Source organism: Hirundo rustica, chromosome 6, assembly GCF_015227805.2.
Source record: "Hirundo rustica isolate bHirRus1 chromosome 6, bHirRus1.pri.v3, whole genome shotgun sequence".
In the NCBI taxonomy this organism is placed as follows: Eukaryota; Metazoa; Chordata; class Aves; order Passeriformes; family Hirundinidae; genus Hirundo; species Hirundo rustica.
Genome location: NC_053455.1, coordinates 55,934,874 through 55,951,705, shown reverse-complemented (window position 1 = coordinate 55,951,705; position 16,832 = coordinate 55,934,874). Strand labels below are relative to the sequence as shown.

At 45.0% G+C, this 16,832-nt stretch overlaps 2 protein-coding genes across 3 annotated transcripts in view; one reads left to right on the top strand and one right to left on the bottom strand.

The window, feature by feature from the left end:
* Window positions 1–1,308, top strand: part of CSTF3 (cleavage stimulation factor subunit 3) — a 48,713-nt gene extending 47,405 nt beyond the window's left edge. Inside the window, exon 21 of the mRNA XM_040068640.2 lies at window positions 594–1,308. Coding sequence (XP_039924574.1) covers window positions 594–796 — 203 coding nt within the window. The 3' untranslated portion in view covers window positions 797–1,308. The remainder of the gene's footprint in view (window positions 1–593) is intronic.
* Window positions 1,309–16,074, bottom strand: TCP11L1 (t-complex 11 like 1). 2 transcript variants are annotated; one of them, XM_040068641.2, is made up of 10 exons: window positions 16,022–16,074; window positions 12,710–12,875; window positions 10,362–10,494; window positions 9,008–9,128; window positions 8,088–8,308; window positions 6,915–7,051; window positions 6,292–6,485; window positions 5,775–5,956; window positions 4,964–5,136; window positions 1,309–4,755 (listed from the first exon to the last, which is right to left on the bottom strand). In XM_040068641.2, the coding sequence occupies exons 2-10, from the start codon at window positions 12,861–12,863 to the stop codon at window positions 4,520–4,522; spliced, it is 1,551 nt and encodes a 516-aa protein (XP_039924575.1). In that variant the 5' UTR covers window positions 12,864–12,875; window positions 16,022–16,074; the 3' UTR covers window positions 1,309–4,519. The 2 variants fall into 2 exon arrangements, with proteins under 2 accessions (XP_039924575.1, XP_039924576.1); XM_040068642.2 differs by lacking the exon at window positions 16,022–16,074 and adding an exon at window positions 14,732–15,549 and having other exon boundaries at window positions 4,446–4,755.
* Between the last annotated feature and the right edge of the window lie 758 nt (window positions 16,075–16,832).

Below are 16,832 nucleotides of genomic sequence, written 5' to 3'. Positions count from 1 at the left end.
TCTGAGTGCACGTTGTTGCAGTGCCTGGGCACAGCTCCTTTCTGAGCTCCTGCAAAGAGGGGAAGGAGAGTTCTGGAATAGAGAAATAGCACAAATCCTACAGCCGATGATAATATGCCAGTCTTCACCTCCCTTGTTAGTTTAAGCAAAAAAATGATCATAGAGAAAGAAATGTAGGGTTTCATTTCTTTGAGTGAAAATAAAATATCTATTTAAATTAGACAGGGTATTTTTGAGGCTTCCTCTGTTGAGAAGCAGAAACTGACTTGCTCTGCAGCCTTTCTGGGGAATCATGAACTAGTTACCCTGATTCCCAAAAGGCCTTCCTGTTTTATTGCAGCTGGCAAATGACCTCAATTCCTGTGTAAAGGGAGGGCTCGAGCTGGAGCAGCAGCATTTCCTTTATAATTGGTGTTCACCACAGCTGAGAGTTTCACACAGCTGAGGTTTAATATTTGTAGGCCAGGGCAGGGAAAGTGTCTTGTGTTGCAGAAGTGTCCCTGAGGTGTCTCTGGGTGTCCGTGCTGGGGAGCTGATTGCTGCTGAGGGCTCGGAGTTTCACACCCTGAGCGGCTCTGTGTCTCTTTGTGAAGCTGTTGACGAAGCCGTGCGGATAATCACGGGCGGCCTGCCTGAAATCGCTGTGGAAGGCAATGGACCTGTGGAAAACAACACCATTCTCAACAAGGCTGTGAAGAGAGCGCATGAGGATTCCGATGACGATGAGGAGAAAGGATCTGTAGTTCCCCCTGTACATGACATTTACAGAGCACGACAGCAAAAGAGAATCCGGTGAAACGAGTTTGGAGTTCTGCTGTGACAGACAAAGACTTGCATTGAATCAGTCTCTTAAAAGTCAAGCGTTTAAAAGGGACGGCTGCAAACAAAAAACTCCTTGAAAATGGTTTTGTTACTGTGGTGCCTCTTCTCCCATATGGTTCTTGATCTGAAAACAGCCCGAACAACCTTAGAATGTGCTCTGAACAAAACTTGGTTTTCAAAACCAAAAGTGCAAAATGTCAAAACTGTATTTTGTTCTTCGAGGGTGTACACATCTACCACTTGAACTCTTGTGGGTTTTCAACAGTTTTATTTTAAAAACTGGATGGCTTATACTTGTGAAGCATTTTTAATTCACATTTTCTGGAAAACAGTTGTTCTCAGTTTGTTCATGTAGTGTCCTGCCTTATTGTTCATTTTTATTTATGGCAGAATGTAAGGAATCTGTTTTGTAGTTGAAAAAATAAAAAACAACAACAACAACAACAACAAAAAACATTCCTTTAAAATAAAAGGATATCCATAACATCATGCCTCATTCTGGTTTTATTCAAACACAAGAAAGTACTTCTTAAATATTATTCAGCCACTTCAAAAGCAACGCTAATTATACCGTCACAGGAAACTGATCAGAGCATACATATTAGAATGAGCTTGGTTTCCATTTTCTAGAGGATACAGCACACTTTGGCTTGTAATTCCAGAACTATTTGAAGAAGACGGCGTCCGTGAGACTATTTCAGTTCAGTGTGGGTAATCCAGGAGCACTGGCTCGCAGAGCCTGGTCCCGGATACCCGCACCGGTCTTCCAGGTAATGTACAAAGCTAAATGTTAATAATCAGCTACATCGTTGCACTTGTTATCTTCAAACAAGCTAAAAAAAACACCGTGTGAGCTTTCCAAGCAGTTTCTATGCGTACTTCAGCTTTTAACTTGGAGTTGGGCTGTTTGGTATTGCGCTCTGATAAGATCCTAAGAACCCCTTGTACTATGGGACAGTCAGGGCCTGGGGCAAATGAAAGACATTCCCAGCCTGGAATTCCCAGCACCTCTCCGCCAGGGCAAGGGGCAAAGCAGCCCCTGCGCAGGGAGATGGGGGCTGGCCTTAGCCATCCTGGAATGTCCTTGCTTTGCCACTCAATTGCATCTCCCCTATTTCTTTTAAAGAGAACACTTTTTAAACACTTCTTACAAAGTGTTTGTCGAACACTCTCCTTAAAAAGAACAACCTGGGAGAATCATTACCATGCTTTGTGGGCATTTTTTTGCACTCCCTTTCGATCTTTCCTGTTGAAAGACCCCCAGCAGGAGCGTTTGTTCCCTCTGTGTGGGCCTTGGAGGTGAGAGTGCAGCCACAGGTGAGTACTGCACTCTGTTCCCTACCTCTAGGATTTTTCTGCTACATGAAGAATCAAAGCCCTTTTGTGAGGAGAGATGGGATTCCCTGTGTGGACCCTAGTGGCTGCTGCCACATCAGAAGCAGGCCCTCATGGGCCCTGAACCCTGAATGCCAGTCCTGGGAGAAGCCAACTCCTCAATTAGGATTTTATCCATTGCTAAAGCAGTGCCCTTCACTGTGCCTTCAGTCACACACCTTTCCAGGGCTTTTCTAGGTACCTGTCTCGCCATGACCTTCCTCCCCACACCCTCAAGATCGTCCTGTGCCTCTCTAACTCAGTGTAGTCAGCGTAATTACCTCTAAAGACAGCTCCTAGGCTGTACTGAAAGTTAAAACAGCAGCAGCAATTTCTAACTTGTGCCGCTCTCATTTAACAGAACTGGAAACAGCTGTGCCTTGCTTCTCTCTCTTGTTGCCATCTCCAGCAGAGATGGCTCTGGCAGCTCATTCAGCACAGGCTCGGGGAGTTTTGCAGCTGCAGAGCTTTAGGCTGGGTTGTGAGGCAGAGCCTGCTCTAATAGCAAAGCCCAGCAAGCTGAGGAAGCAGCCTTGAAGACTCTGCAGAACCCTTTGCTGATCCAAACAATGAAATAGATCCTACTCAGAACCCTCCTTTTCTGGCTAACCAACCTCATTTTTGAGTTCTCAAAGACGGATTCAAAGACACATTCATTTTGCTAGATGAGTACATTTGGCCAAGAGAAAAATCACTTGTCTGAGCTGATGAATTCTCACAGGGCTTTGCTGGGGTTTTCCCTTGGGGAAGGGGGTTTGTAATGAATGAGATAAGATTTGGTTTAGAGTTGCATAGGCTAATATAGAAAAAAAAGGTATTATTTCTTCCATCCCCCTCCAAACACAAAGTTGGTGCAGCTTTATCCCCACTGACATTTAAAGGAAACGAAAGGGAAGCATCAAGCAGTGGATCATAATCAAGTGCTTCTACAAGTTCTGTTTCTTTGGCTGATTCCTAAATTAACCTGCCTGTTGGCAATACAAGGGCCCCTTTATATATTTATTCCACATACCTTGCTGGTTGTTTTTTTAAAGACAGCACGTTCCGGTTTGGGGACGACCTCATACTTGGGCCACTTACTGTGTGTAACAACAAACTTTGCTTTCATAAAACCATCAAATATTGATTACTGTAATACACTGTTGTGCTCAAGCAGAGGAAAATTTCACTTACCTCCCGGCTGAGCCTGAGACTGCAATGTAAGATCACTGGGCTCTTCTCCTCTGTACAACCTGTAGCTCATTAAATTCAAGACCTACAAACATTCTAAGTTTCAAGAACACCTCTACAAAATGAAAAAAAATCTACTCAAATATTCCCTGTATATTCAAACTAATATCAAACCATTCACCTTGCACAGTACATTAAGATCACTTATACTGCCCACAGTGCTCTGCACTTCCCAGATAATTTTTGAAGACATGATTGAATCCTGTTGTAGTTTTTTTAAAAAAAAAAACAAATTTTCAACCTGAACTTTCACACACTTAAAATTCACCTTCTGCAAAAGACAATTTACTTTAAAATTAGTATTTCACCTAAAAAGGATTAAATTACTAGCAAAAAAAAAAAAAGGTAAGAAATGCCACTTTTATCAAAACATTTTAGCTCTGCCCTTTCTGAAATCTTTACAAGATATAAATACAGCTGCAATCTATAAGATTGCCACTTCTGGGAGTACTGTACATTGCAGAAGACAGTTACCAAATAACCAGAAAATTTGCTACAAAAATATATCATGTTTCGTAACATCTGCAAGTAAACAGCAAAAAAATGTTATTAAAAATGCAGTAAAATACAGAAAAAACTAGTAAGCCTACCATACTCACCATAATGTTACAGTAAAGTGCTGCTTGGCTTGGTGTTCTGTCTGGTCAAGCTCTTTAGAATTTTAGCTTTATTAATTCTTTAAAGATTTTTTTAAAAAACCAAATCACCCCTTCTGGGAAGAACCATTGCTAATCAGCTCTGGATAAATTAAACTAATTTCACTGTAAATTAAGAGTTAAATGCCCTGAAATGAGCCACTTAAATACAAAGTTTGGTTGTTAAACTTGCCCTACCTATCATCAGCTCAAAAATCTAAAAACTGCAGCCAGGAAATTCCCATGATACCCCCCAAGGTTGCATAAGGATTTTAGAAATGCATCCCTCATCTTTTACCTCAGAACCCTTTTAGCATCTCCTGTGTTTCCCTCAGCAGTCACCACTCATGGGTTAAAAGGAACCAGTATTTACACGGAAAGCTGTTTTCCTAGACAAATATTGGTACAAGTTTTATTTAATAGCTGACAATACTGTATTGGTAGCACACAGACTGGTTTTATGATTCTTCTGACTTCCCTACAATTTGGGATTCCTCCTTAGTCAGTATTTTGCCAAGGACTGCATCATAGTAAGGGCTGAAGACCATTCTGTTGTAGTTGACAAGGCGAATGTACTTGGCAGCAATCTCCTCCAGCTCCCTCTGAATAGGGCCTAATCCTCCAGGAATGGCAGGCAATGATTTCTGGTGACTGGATGCAAGATAATTCTCCAGAAACTTTTGAATTCGAGAATCTGGAAAGAAATAGGTTTGGGATGTTTTCAAAAGAGACAGTGAATTAGAAACAGCATAACCTCAAGTAAAATGCAACAAGCCTGAACATGGTCAGCGAGTTGGAAAGACAACGTGGAAACAAGGTGGAAACAAGGTGGGAAGAGGAGCCCTGCACAGCCCCAGCCCCAGTACCACAGACAGGCGGTGCGGAGTGCTCTCCAGACCTACCTATGAGCTTGCAGATGGAGTTATCCGGGCTGGCCACCGCCTGGATCTGTCCCTTCAGCACAGCCTCTCTCTCAGCTGAGAACGGGGTAAAGCCATGCTGGCAAAGGCAGCTGTTCACTTCAGCACACACCTTCTCACCCACGGTGGCCAGGGATTCCTTCAGGTTAAAGGAGCTAGAAAACATGAGGTACAGCAGAACTGTAGTAGTACTCACTGTTTTCCCACTTTTTAAAAATGAACCATTCAATTAGAGTCGCCTTATTTATCAAATGTAGCGGGAAAAGCGTAATGCAGATAAAGCCAATTATGAAGATTAATACAATTATATACACATGAAAAATAAAGCTGAGATCTAAAGCGAGGAAGAAAGAGAACATTCAATACTTCAGCCTGAACAATCCATATACGTAAGAGCTGACTTTCTGCCTGAGGACAGCTCTGACTGAAGCAAAACGTGTAGGCGCAGAGTAATCACTAAATCAGCAGGCAGCTCACTGTGCCACACTCAGGTTTTTGGGAAGCCTGGCCCAAACTCCGAGCAGGGGCAGCTGCCGGCACTCTCCTGTGCCAGCCCGGCACCATGAAAAACACGCTCTGAAAAAAGCAGCTTGTACAAATCACGAAAGAGCAGAGCAAGAAAAGACAGCTCTGTGCGAGTAAGCTGAAGAAAAACTGTCAGCCTGGGCTCCTAGAAAGCCCTCACCACCTCCTCTGCATTTCCTGCAGTCCCCAGCCAGAACGAGGCTTCACCTGATCACTTCCCAGGGCGGCGAGAGAGCTCCACCTGCCCCTGAGACCGCGCCATACTCACGGGAGATGCATTCCCGTCAGCAGCACCTTGACGATGCTTTTGATTTTCTCAGCGAATCCAGGCACATCGATGAGCGCCGGGCCTGCCGCGCTGAATGTCACCAGCAGCACTGTCCCCACCACGAGCAGCTGCTCCAGCTCCAGCTGGATCTCCAGGAAGCGCGTCTGGTCCATGAGCACCGTCTGCAAGGAGGGAGGGAGCCAGCACAGAATGGAGTCAGTTTGCAGGGCTGGGAAGGGACACCGGGATGCGAAGGCACAGGGAACAGCAGGCCAGCACCAGGGAACAGCAGGCCAGCACCAGGAGCACAATGAAAAGCATTGACTCCTTTTTTCCAGCTAAGCAGGTTTCAGCGCTGAAAGACGAGCACCTGTTAGAGCTGCCAGACCTCCCAATCACAGATCAATGGTTTAGTACTGGACGTGTTGCAAGGCTACAAATCCAAAAAGCTTCTGCCATGTCCTGGGAATAGAGGAGTGGAACAAGCACAGAACCAATTTTTCTGCTAAATACCTACTTCTGGAAAAGGCCTGTTCATGTGATCCCACTTCAGGAGCTTCAGATAGGCCCGATTTTGTACAGCAGTGAAGCACAAGGCAGAAGCTCCACCAGCGGCACCATCACTAGAGTGGGGAGGCGACATTTCATGTCCCAGCTTTGCAAGATCATCTGCTGCTTCTCGCAACCACTTTGTGACAAGGTCTAAAGAATCTGGAAGAGCAGGGGAAAAAAATCTTGTTAAGAAAATTCCTTTACGAAGTTAGGTTTTTCCACCAACAATTTCCAAACAACCCCATTAGTTACTATGACTAATGCCCATGATATCAGGTATGACATGCATTTCATCTATTGCATCAAGCAGAACGTCTAAAACAAAACCACACAGCTACAGGAAATCAGAGGTGAGATGATGCTGGAAAATCATGCCCTACACTGTATTGAAATCAAACCAAATGTACCAAGGGCAGAACTATTGTTCTGGCAGATTTTTTCTAACCATAATATTGGGGCACAAGCTGTCATTTACCATATGAATTCTAGAATTTATAAAAATATCTAAGTTCTTTTCACGATCTACAAGCAAAGACACGCACTTTACTGGGAGGTCAGAGGGGAAGAAAGAAAGGAACAAAGTCATACTTGGCTGTTTCTCAAGAAACTCCTGAAACTTCTTTCTTTCATATTCAGCAGACTGCTGCATTAATTTTGGCCTAATACTACTGACAGCGAAGTTTGCCATATCCATTTTCATTAGGTCTAATACAGAGAAAATTGCTCTAAACAAACAAACAGAAAAAGTTATTCAAGGCTGCAGATGTTTCAGAGGTGCTGTTTACAAGATTTATTACAGATTGTCTAAGGAAAGAGCAAAAACATGCATGGGAAACAGTAACAGCTTAACAACTTCGGAGCATGAGACAGAGAAAGCCGGAGCAAGCTTGTACATGCATGCATGTGCCTCTTCCAAGTGGGAAACAAATCTTGCTCCCCTGTAAAAAAGCCTCCATGGAATTAACTTCACTAGCTCCATAGATTTTATCTCCCAGGATGTGCAATATTGTGTTTGAAAAGACATCTGGGTTTCCAAACTTGCATGCCATGGCTGTTGGCAGCCTGGAGAGCCAACCTCAGTGGGAAGTGAATAATCCGACCCAAGGGGGAAAAAAAGAAAAAAAAACAAACACCAAAGCAAAACACCTTAATTTCAAAGCAACCTAATTCCTGCTGGCAATATTTCTGCCAAGTCAATCCTGAACTTCTGGAAGCTTTTCACATTAGAAAACAGCCACGTAAATGAAGCTTCTCCCAACAGTTGAGAGCTTGAGCTGTTCCAGTGAGAACACAGTGGCAAAGCAGAAGCCTGGATGCTCCCAGATGTGGAACACACACTCCCTTTAGAACTGATAAGGAATTACACAGGGAGTGGGGTAAAGAAAGCTCAAACTTCGAGGAAAGGACAAACTGGTTGGAAACCAGTAATGCTTTTCCCCTAAGCTCCTGTGTGCTTTTCTCACCTGCTGCTGCTGACATTCAATTCTGATACAAGCTGACTATTCATCTGCTACCTTAAAGCTTATTTGCATTTGACATTTAAGCAAATGTCCTTCAGTGACATGCAGGAGCCAGACAAATGCTCCAACTCACCAGATCAGAGATGGTCCTTGTTAAAGACCCCTGGAGTATCTCTCCCCTTCACACCCACAGCCATATCCCTTTTCCCTATCACTCCTTTCTAGGAGTTGCAAGTTGCCCCCCAGCCCTCTAAAATTATTTAAGGGACTCTGAACATGACTAATAAACACATTTCAGTACCTGAAAAGAGGAACTATTTCATGAATATCTTTCAGTTTCTTGATGTCTTCATCTCGAGCTGGAGCACAGAGAGTCCCCATCATCCCAATAACAAATTTGACCAACTTAGAAATGTCAAGGGCCCCATTCTCTGCCTCCTGTTTTATCAAATCCAGGTCAAGAACTTCTGTAATCTGGCTTCTCAGTCTAGTATGACCAGGCAGCAAGAAAGACAGAAGACTCTGAAATGGAAAGATTTTAACAGTGCATTAGTTCTACATATCGAAGATTACAAGGACCAAAGCAGTTACTGAACCACCTCTTACAGAATTAAAGAATCACAGAATGGTTTGGGTCAGGAGAGACCTTAAAGAACACCTAGTTCCAAACCCCTGCCATGGGCAGGGTCACCCCCCATTAAACCGGTTTGCTTAATGCCCCATTCAACCTGGCCTTGAACACTACCAGGGATTCTTATCTAAGCAATTAAATCATTGAATTAATTTTTTATTTTTTTTTTTTAATTACCAACCACTCACCAGTTCCAAATGTTTCACCTCAAGCTGTGTGATACTGAAGTTAATAAGTGGTAAGTCCTCTGTGGCACAGATCATACTTCCTACTTCTTGTGCTTGGTTTTATCAGCCCAGTGTTGGAGTACCTCACTGATTCCATAACTAATACCAGTGCCATAACATGAAGGAAGCTTGGAATTATGGAACTGGTATTGCTTACCTGTTAATCACCTTACAGGGTTTTGCATTTGGTTTTATATTCAAATTTCTCCTCTAGAATTATACAGCTTGTATATGTTCATGATAGAGTAATGAAAAAGAACAAGGGGATTTTTTATGAAAAGCCAAATTCCAACCACTTTTGCTCATTAATTTCAGTGGAGCTACTCAAAATCAATTATTCCCCTTCATATCACATCATCTTACCTCTTTAATTTCTCCCAATAGCTTAATTGCATGATCATATGTCGGGGGGTCTTCCTTTAGCTGAGCTTCCAGACAATCCCAGAAGGCTTTATGCACAATATCTCTGACTTTCTTCTCTAAGCTGAGAAAAAACGTGTTTTAAAGAATGATACTGGTCTCTGCACTGCCTTGCAAAGATAAACTGCAGCTCCTGAAGCACGGCATGTCATAATATGAATAGAATGTAATAATAACTATATGATGATTAACAGAGATCCGTCATTTAAAGTTCCTCAGAAAAGCAAGAAAAACAGGACACAGATTTGGAATGGCTTATGTCCTAATACAGGGCTACACACGAGCAAAGGTGGCCACAAATTAAAATCCTTCAAAGTATTTATCACATGCTGCATCTAGATAACTGGAAGAGAACAAACATGGCAAAAATTACATTTTGTCTTCAAAAGACCAGAATTCATGTTCCTTTTAAAGGCTCCACTAAGTAAAATCAATTCCACTACATAAAATTCATCAGTAAACCTAACAAATTAAGTAACTTCCCTGACACAAAATCCTCTGTTTCACTTTGTAAGTACTGCACCTACTCTGAGAAAAGGGCCCAGATAAGTTTGTACTAAAAAAAAAAAAAAAAGAATTCCACTGCTCCAGTACCAATTCCTAATTCAAAATACTGACAGTTCCTGTTCACACCTGTGTAACTTCAACACTGACCCCAATGGGGACCAAGTTCCTTCCATGAAATATGCACCCCCTTCCCCAAACCAAACTGTCAGCCACACCTCACTGTGTGTGAGAGAGAGGAACAGAAGATGAAGCTTCCTCTGTTCTTCCTCTCCCCTCTCAGCAGGGCACACAATTACTGCAGACTCACACAGAGAAACAGAGGCTTCAAACTTGAAAGGAGCAAGGACTAACCTAATAAAACACAGAAATCTCCTCCCAAAATATCCCTGAAGAAACAGAGAGGAAAAGCTAAAATAATCAGTTTCATCTTACTCCCACAGGCAGTGAAAGCTTAAAAAATGCCAAAAGCACTACCTACATTCTGCAGCCAGACTGGGGTACTGAGAAGGCTGCAGCCCCAGAGTCCTGGGACAAGGGGACCAACAGAAACCACAGCACTCTGGGATTTGCACCACACATGTCCAGTTAATCCAAGAGGTTCACCTTTCACACACACACATATCTGGGGAAGCAGAACCGCACAGTTACCACCTCCTTCTTACATTCTTTCCGGCCTCCTCCCAGGCACTGTCAGACGAGACACCAGCCCGAGCCTTTATGTGATCCCCCAGAACTGTTCTGCAGTTCTACAAACAATTTTATTTAGGTACCTGTTGGGTACCAACCTTACCTGTGTTCTGGCAATTCAGCTGGTTTTATCTGGAAGTCTCCATTCACCACAATTTCGTGTGCCAGTGCCATGTTGGTGACTCCCTTTGCTGTCTCCATGAGCTCTTCTATTGACACAGGCCGAGAGGGACTGGCTGTAACATCAATTACACTGTCAGACAGTGCTCAACAAAAGCCTGTAGAGAGTCTTTTGGACCCTTTCCACCTATTGACAGTACACAGGGTCAAAAGACAGCATTGGCTGAAATTCTTCTCCTTTCCTCCCCTTCCTTTCCCATTCTGGTGGATGACACAGGTTTGGAGTAATTTCAAAAAACCAAGGAGTGGATCCTAGTTGATATTCTGGGCTCGGTCTGTCAATTGCTTCTATCAAGCTCTTTTAAAAACCATCTCTAAACAACCCCCCCACACACAAACCAATACTTCTTTAGGATGGCTTAACAGCATCTTGGCATCTTTCTCCATGCTGTAGGAAGAAATAATTACAAATAGCAGCATTTTCACCATACTACTTCCATGAGTATTGTGCAGACATTGCCACTTCGGTTTCACATTTTTCAAGGAAGTGATTTCATCATTAAAGCAGTCAACAAAGTCACCATCTCTGTTAAGCAGCAGCACATCAGTAGCTAATTATTCTCCCTACTTCCAGTGCAAATGGCACTCCTCCAGACTCTGTTTTTCCCCCAGAGGCCATCACCCAAACAAGAGAGGACAGCAGCAGCAGCAGCATGGCAGCACCAGTGCTTAAGAGCTCTTCCCCTGGCAGGCATTTGGGACTGACCAGGATGGGCCAGCAGCCTCAAACTGGGCCCTGGGTTAGTGAAAGCGTTGGTGCCCTGATGCATCCATTCCATTCTGCAGCTCATTCGTTTCAGCTACCGTCCAGGCATAGGAGCAACATACTAATCCCAAAGTGAAAGAAGCCAAGCAGGGATCTTCATAGGCTGGGCTCCCTGAGAAAAGTTCCAGGCAAACTATTACGACCATCTCATTTGGCAATCCATGTTGATTGGACTTAAGTAATGACATAGAAAAGGTCTTTCAAAAGTAAGTGTCCATCACTTGTCTGCCAAACAGAGCTCTTCCGAGTTCCCACAGCTGGGTTCCAGTGTGCTCCTTTTTCATTAATACCTTGCACTTTTCGTGCAGCCCTCCTAAACCCTTATTTCCTTCTGCCTGGAGCTTAACCTTGCACAGTGACTCTGGGAGCACAGCAAGGACTGATATTCTGAGTAGAACCAGCAGACAGCAAAGTTCACAGTGCTCTTGACCCCTCGGCATCCGAGTGCCAAATGACTTCACTCCAGCAGTGGGGGCACTAAGAGCTAAGATTCTTTCACTGGCCAAAGACTGCTCCTAAATCACATCACTTCATTCTCATACCTGCTCCCTTACACGAGGGAAGGGCTTGAGACCAAGCCACCTCTTTGTGGTACAGCACAGAGCCAGACTGTGCCATGCTTTTTATTTCCACGTGTTCAGAGCCTCTCTCCATACAAACATCCCATTTCCTACCAGGCAACCAGCAAGGCACAGGAACAGAAACTCCCTCAGAAGATCTCCTCTGAGTTACACCGCACTAAACACAACCAAACACAACCCTAAACCTCAAGTCATAACACAATTAAAAAAAAAAAAAATGCAACAAACAAAATGTTACTGTTGAGCCGCTCCCTACAGAAATTAAGAACCCTGAGCACTTCTGCTTCTTTGAATTGAATCCCTGGAGTCAGACAACTTCCCCTTGGTTTTATCTACAGCTTTCCGAGAAATATCGGCTCCCACGTTGCATCCAGACCTTCACATTAAAAGCAGAATGGCAAAGAATAACATGCCTTAGGAAAAATACACAGTCCTGCTTACATGGAAGTAGTATTAGGATTAAATATACAACTTTCCATCTGTCTTGTGAGGGGGCTGACAGGACATCCCTTGGTTGATAACAACCTTTTCTGCCCTGCAGTAGGAACAGGGGCTGCAGCAACGCAGAAGGTTCAGCTGATAAGGCAAACAGCAGAGACAGTTTAGCTGGAACACACTGGGGTGGTGTTTGTACATTCCAAGAGCACAAACACACCAGGATATTTAGGATATATGTGGCTCAGGGCAACGTGGCCACTGTGTACAATTAAGAAAATGTACACGCTGTGTGTACCACTAGGACAATAAATATAAAACGAGGAGAAAGGTGTTACAGTTTCAAGGCATATCATCAAGAGTCACCCTGTATTTAACTGCAAGACAGTCAAACTTGCACAGAATGCTATAAAACACTAGGATTGCCTCCAACAACAATTACAGAATTGACTATTTTTTTACTGTATATCATAAAGCAGTTTTGCTTACACTTTGGTGTATCATCTCTGTGTGACCCTGGAGCACTCTGTCGTATTCTCTTTTGGACAGACTGATCCAAGTTGTCCAAGTTCTCTTCCTGATCATCCTCCAAACCACTCAGCTTTTCTTCACTCGAATTTAGCTTGTCAGGGTTCTGAGACATTTTCAGCTGGTTCTTTACAAAAAGAAAAAACATGGAAAAGGGAATGAATAAGCATTTTCTGACAGAGCTGAGTGGGTAAACATCACCAGGAATCCTCTCGATTAAGAAAAAAAATTAGGAATGAAAGAATTCTTATGAGGAGTGATATGACGTCATCCTCATAAATGGCAGGGGACCTGGACTCAGTGACTCACTTCCCATCTTCCACAAAACGGGATGCTTTCAACACAGCTACCAATTATTTAATCTGCAGTCCTAGTCAGTTCTCAAAAATCTCAAACTGTTCCCTGGCCATAATGGTACAGATGAGAGAAAAAGATACTGTTTTCTCTCCTAGCACTGCTTTTAAGAGAATGATGAAAAACACCTTCAGAACAATACTCCAAACATGTTTTACAAAAGATTATGAGACAACATTTCCTTACTACACAGCAATAAATCTTCCTGAACATAACGTATTCCTGAACTATGGTCTGCCCCAACTGCTCACAGCTTAAAAACTTCCGTCTGAGCCATCCAAAAGCATTAAGAAGCAGCAAAATAACTAGAGAGAAATGAATAAAAAATTTGATTCCCATATTTTCATTACATTCAAGAGTCCTGATATATGCATAAAATATCACAGTTGTTTGGGTTTTTTAATTAAGACAGTAAAGAACAGCAACAGCAATTAAAATCCTGGTTTATTAGACATTACATATTACAGGATATTTATATCACATTGCAGAAACTTGCAGTGTACACAAAGTTACACTGAAAAAATTGCCACTAGAAAACCAAGTCTCACTGCTCCTTATCTTCACGGATTTCATTCTCAGATTTCCCCATAAAGAATGTAATTTCTACATGCACCATTGAAAACTATCACGCAGGAAGCTGCTGCTCAGGCTTTAATTTCACAGAAATCTCTTTGAGAGCATATGATGTCTCTAAATTAAATAACTTAGATGTTCTGTGAAGTGGGAGTCCGGAAGAGTCTGCTTTCAGAATAAAACAGTGCTCCTGGAAAAACAACTACTTCCTTTTTCCCCTAGTATCCTACCATCCTCACTTTCACATTTTAAAATAAAACCAAGTTCTCAGCAAGAGAGACACTCTCCAGAGGTATCTCACAGCTGCTGAGAGAAAATACAGCATCAGAAACTACACTGAAGAGGATGCAGCAGAAGCAAGCAACGGTGTAGAAATATAAAATGCAGCACTGAGATTTATTTTCATTCAACAGCTGTAATAACTAACCCTGCTCCACCAGTGCTTAAATTGATTGCACAATGTGATTCCTCAGGACAGCTGGAAAGCTCAGAGGGTGTAAGGAACAGTTTTGCTCTACAGCAATGACTCAGGATCATCATCTTGCTTGATGCATGAGAGACAACAGCATGCAACACTTGCCCACAGCACAGTGTCATTTCTATTTTAGAAGAGAAAACAGCATGAAAGTCTTGGGATAAATGACACAGAAGACACCCTTGGCACACAGGCATCAGTACAGGTACTGTTAGACTCACTTCACCTCTAGATGGAGGATGAGGAGCTCTGTTCTCAGAGAAGAGCACAGCAACCATTGCAATATAAAACATAACACAGGACTGGTTAAAGAGAGAGAGAGAAACCTGTTGTTGAATTTGCCTGGGATAAAAGCATTAGCATAAAGGCTCCCACATTCATTCCAGACTAGACGGTCGTTCTTCCCATCCATTCTCTTCACAAAGCATCCTCCTGAAGTCAAAGCTGAACCACTAAGATGACTCAACCATGCCCCACTTAAGTCCTTAATGAACACAACACTTCCTAGTGCCTTGCAACCTCTCACTGCACTTTATCCTCACTACCCTGAGAAAAGCAGAGAAATAATAAACCTCACTTACAGAGGGGAAACTGAGGTTTCAGTTCAGCTGCTTGAGGACTCACAGAAGAAAAATGACAGGGACCAGATCATCGGTCTGATGGTTCCTACCCCCAGCTTTGCCCAGCGAGCCACCATTCCTACCACACAGACTACACCCTAATGTGTTGCCTTCCAGAAAATGGCAGCTCAAGAGCTACAGCTTCAAACCCAGCCCAGGTTTCATTTTAATTACCATTCGTTTTAGAAAAATCTTGTTTCAGCTATGGAGGGCAGGTATTAGAACTCCTGGGCCATTCCACCAAATGACTGTTCAGCAGATGAGGTAAACAGGCACACTTGTTGGTTTAGTTGTTTGGTTTTCAATAGCCTGCTCTTTTCTGACGGATTACTGCTATTATTGCCACAACACATCTAGAACATATCCTCTTTCCACTGGGTAAATAAGCTTGACAATACCTCTTCCAGAAGCATGATCATCAACCCTCCTTTCACAGAAACAATTCTGACTCTTAACAGAGCAAAGTCTACTTCTAGGCACTTTCCCTACATTCATTTTTAATGAAAACAGAAACGCGCGAGAAAAAAAAAAACGCAACAAATTAAAATTTAAACAAAACATTTTCCACAGCTTCTTTTCATTACAGGTCCTCAAATCACATGATGTGCACCAGCACTAAATAAACTTCACTGTGCTCCCCTGGAGCACACACAAGGACCGAGTAGCTGCTCCTCGCTCCCAGCGCTGTTCCACTGTGTGAGGCCGCGCCTGACAGCTGCCCTGACCTCCGGCCCCAACTCCAGGCTGCCTTTCCTCCAGCGCTGACCTCTTCCTCTTCCCTCCCTTCACCTGCCACATCATCACCTACTTTCCCTTGCAACCCGCTAGCAAGCACGCCGCAGCCTGGCCCCCGCCCCTCTTCCAAATCAAAAGGGATGCTGTGAAATTCCGCCGCCCGTTCCGTGTGAGGCCCTGCCGGCTCCATCCCCACCGGGAGCGCACAGGGCGCCGTCCCCATCCCCGCCGGCCCGGCAGCAGCGCCGCCGCTCCGGCCACACTTTCCCCTCGCAAGGCCCGGCAGCTCCAGGGACTCATCAGTGAGCTAAGGGGGAGAACGAGCCCGCGGGGCTGCGGGTTGCTGGCCCGAACGGGGAGCTGGGGGGATGCGGCTCTGAGCCCGCCCGGGCCCGGAGCCGCCGCGGCGCCCGCTCGGCGCTGCCGGGCCCTGCCCTGCCCTGCCCTGCCCGCCGCCCCCGGCCCCGCCGCCGCCCTCCGCCGCGGGCCGCCCCCGGCCGGGCCGCCCCGCCTTACCGCCCTCGGAGCAGCCCGCCGCGGCCGCCGGCTCGGACGGGCCCGGCCCCTCCTGCGGCCGCGGAGCGGGGCTGGGCCGGCGCCGCAGCCCCGGCGCAGGGCGGGCCGCGGAGGCTCCGGGGCGGAGCTCGGCCCAGCCGGCCCCAGCTCGGCCCGAGGCCGAGCGGCTGAGGCGCCGCCGGCCCCGCACCCGGGGGCGCGAACGGCTCGGGGCAGCGCGGGCCCGCCCCCAGGGAGAGAGGCCGCGGCCCGACGTCGATGCATAGGTGGGGGTCTGCCCCATCACACAGCGCTGATTCCGATTAATCCCCCCTGGCAGCCGGGGAACGCAGTCCTGGCTTGTCCTTGCCGTCCTCAGGCACCGTATACAGGCCACGGTGTGGCCGCCTGTTCCTTCGAAGAGGAATCTGAGGTACTCTGAGAGGAGCTGGATCATCCTAAAAAGAGGAAGGAGCCTGCTGACCCTGCCTTGTGCCCACCTTTGAGTGCCCCAGGCTGCTTTTCCGTCGCCCGGACGCAAACTTGGCACCAGAGCCAGCCCAGTGACTCACAGGGCAGGGGATCGGTGGTTCGGGACTCTCACTGCAGCAGGCGATGCCCACAGGCAGCAGTTCATTTCCAAGATAGGAATCTCAGCCTCTAAACCGTGATGCTACAGCAGGCAGGAGGTAGAAAGGGAAAATACTTCTGCTGAAGAGCCAACCAATCCGACACCCATCACCACCTTAGGATTTCTGCCCCCACATTTCAAAGTATGAGCTAAGCCAGGTTTCCTGAGCAAGTGCATTTATAATAAAAACCTTTCAGCTAA

Excerpts from the sequence above, each read along its gene's own strand:
- TCP11L1 (XM_040068641.2), bottom strand. The coding sequence starts at position 12,863 with ATGTCTCAGAACCCTGACAAGCTAAATTCGAGTGAAGAAAAGCTGAGT. Across the intron at positions 8,309-9,007 it reads TATTGGGAGAAATTAAAGAG|AGTCTTCTGTCTTTCTTGCT; the intron begins GTAAGATGATGT and ends TTTCCATTTCAG. Across the intron at positions 5,957-6,291 it reads TGAACAGGCCTTTTCCAGAA|ACGGTGCTCATGGACCAGAC; the intron begins GTAGGTATTTAG and ends CCCTCCTTGCAG.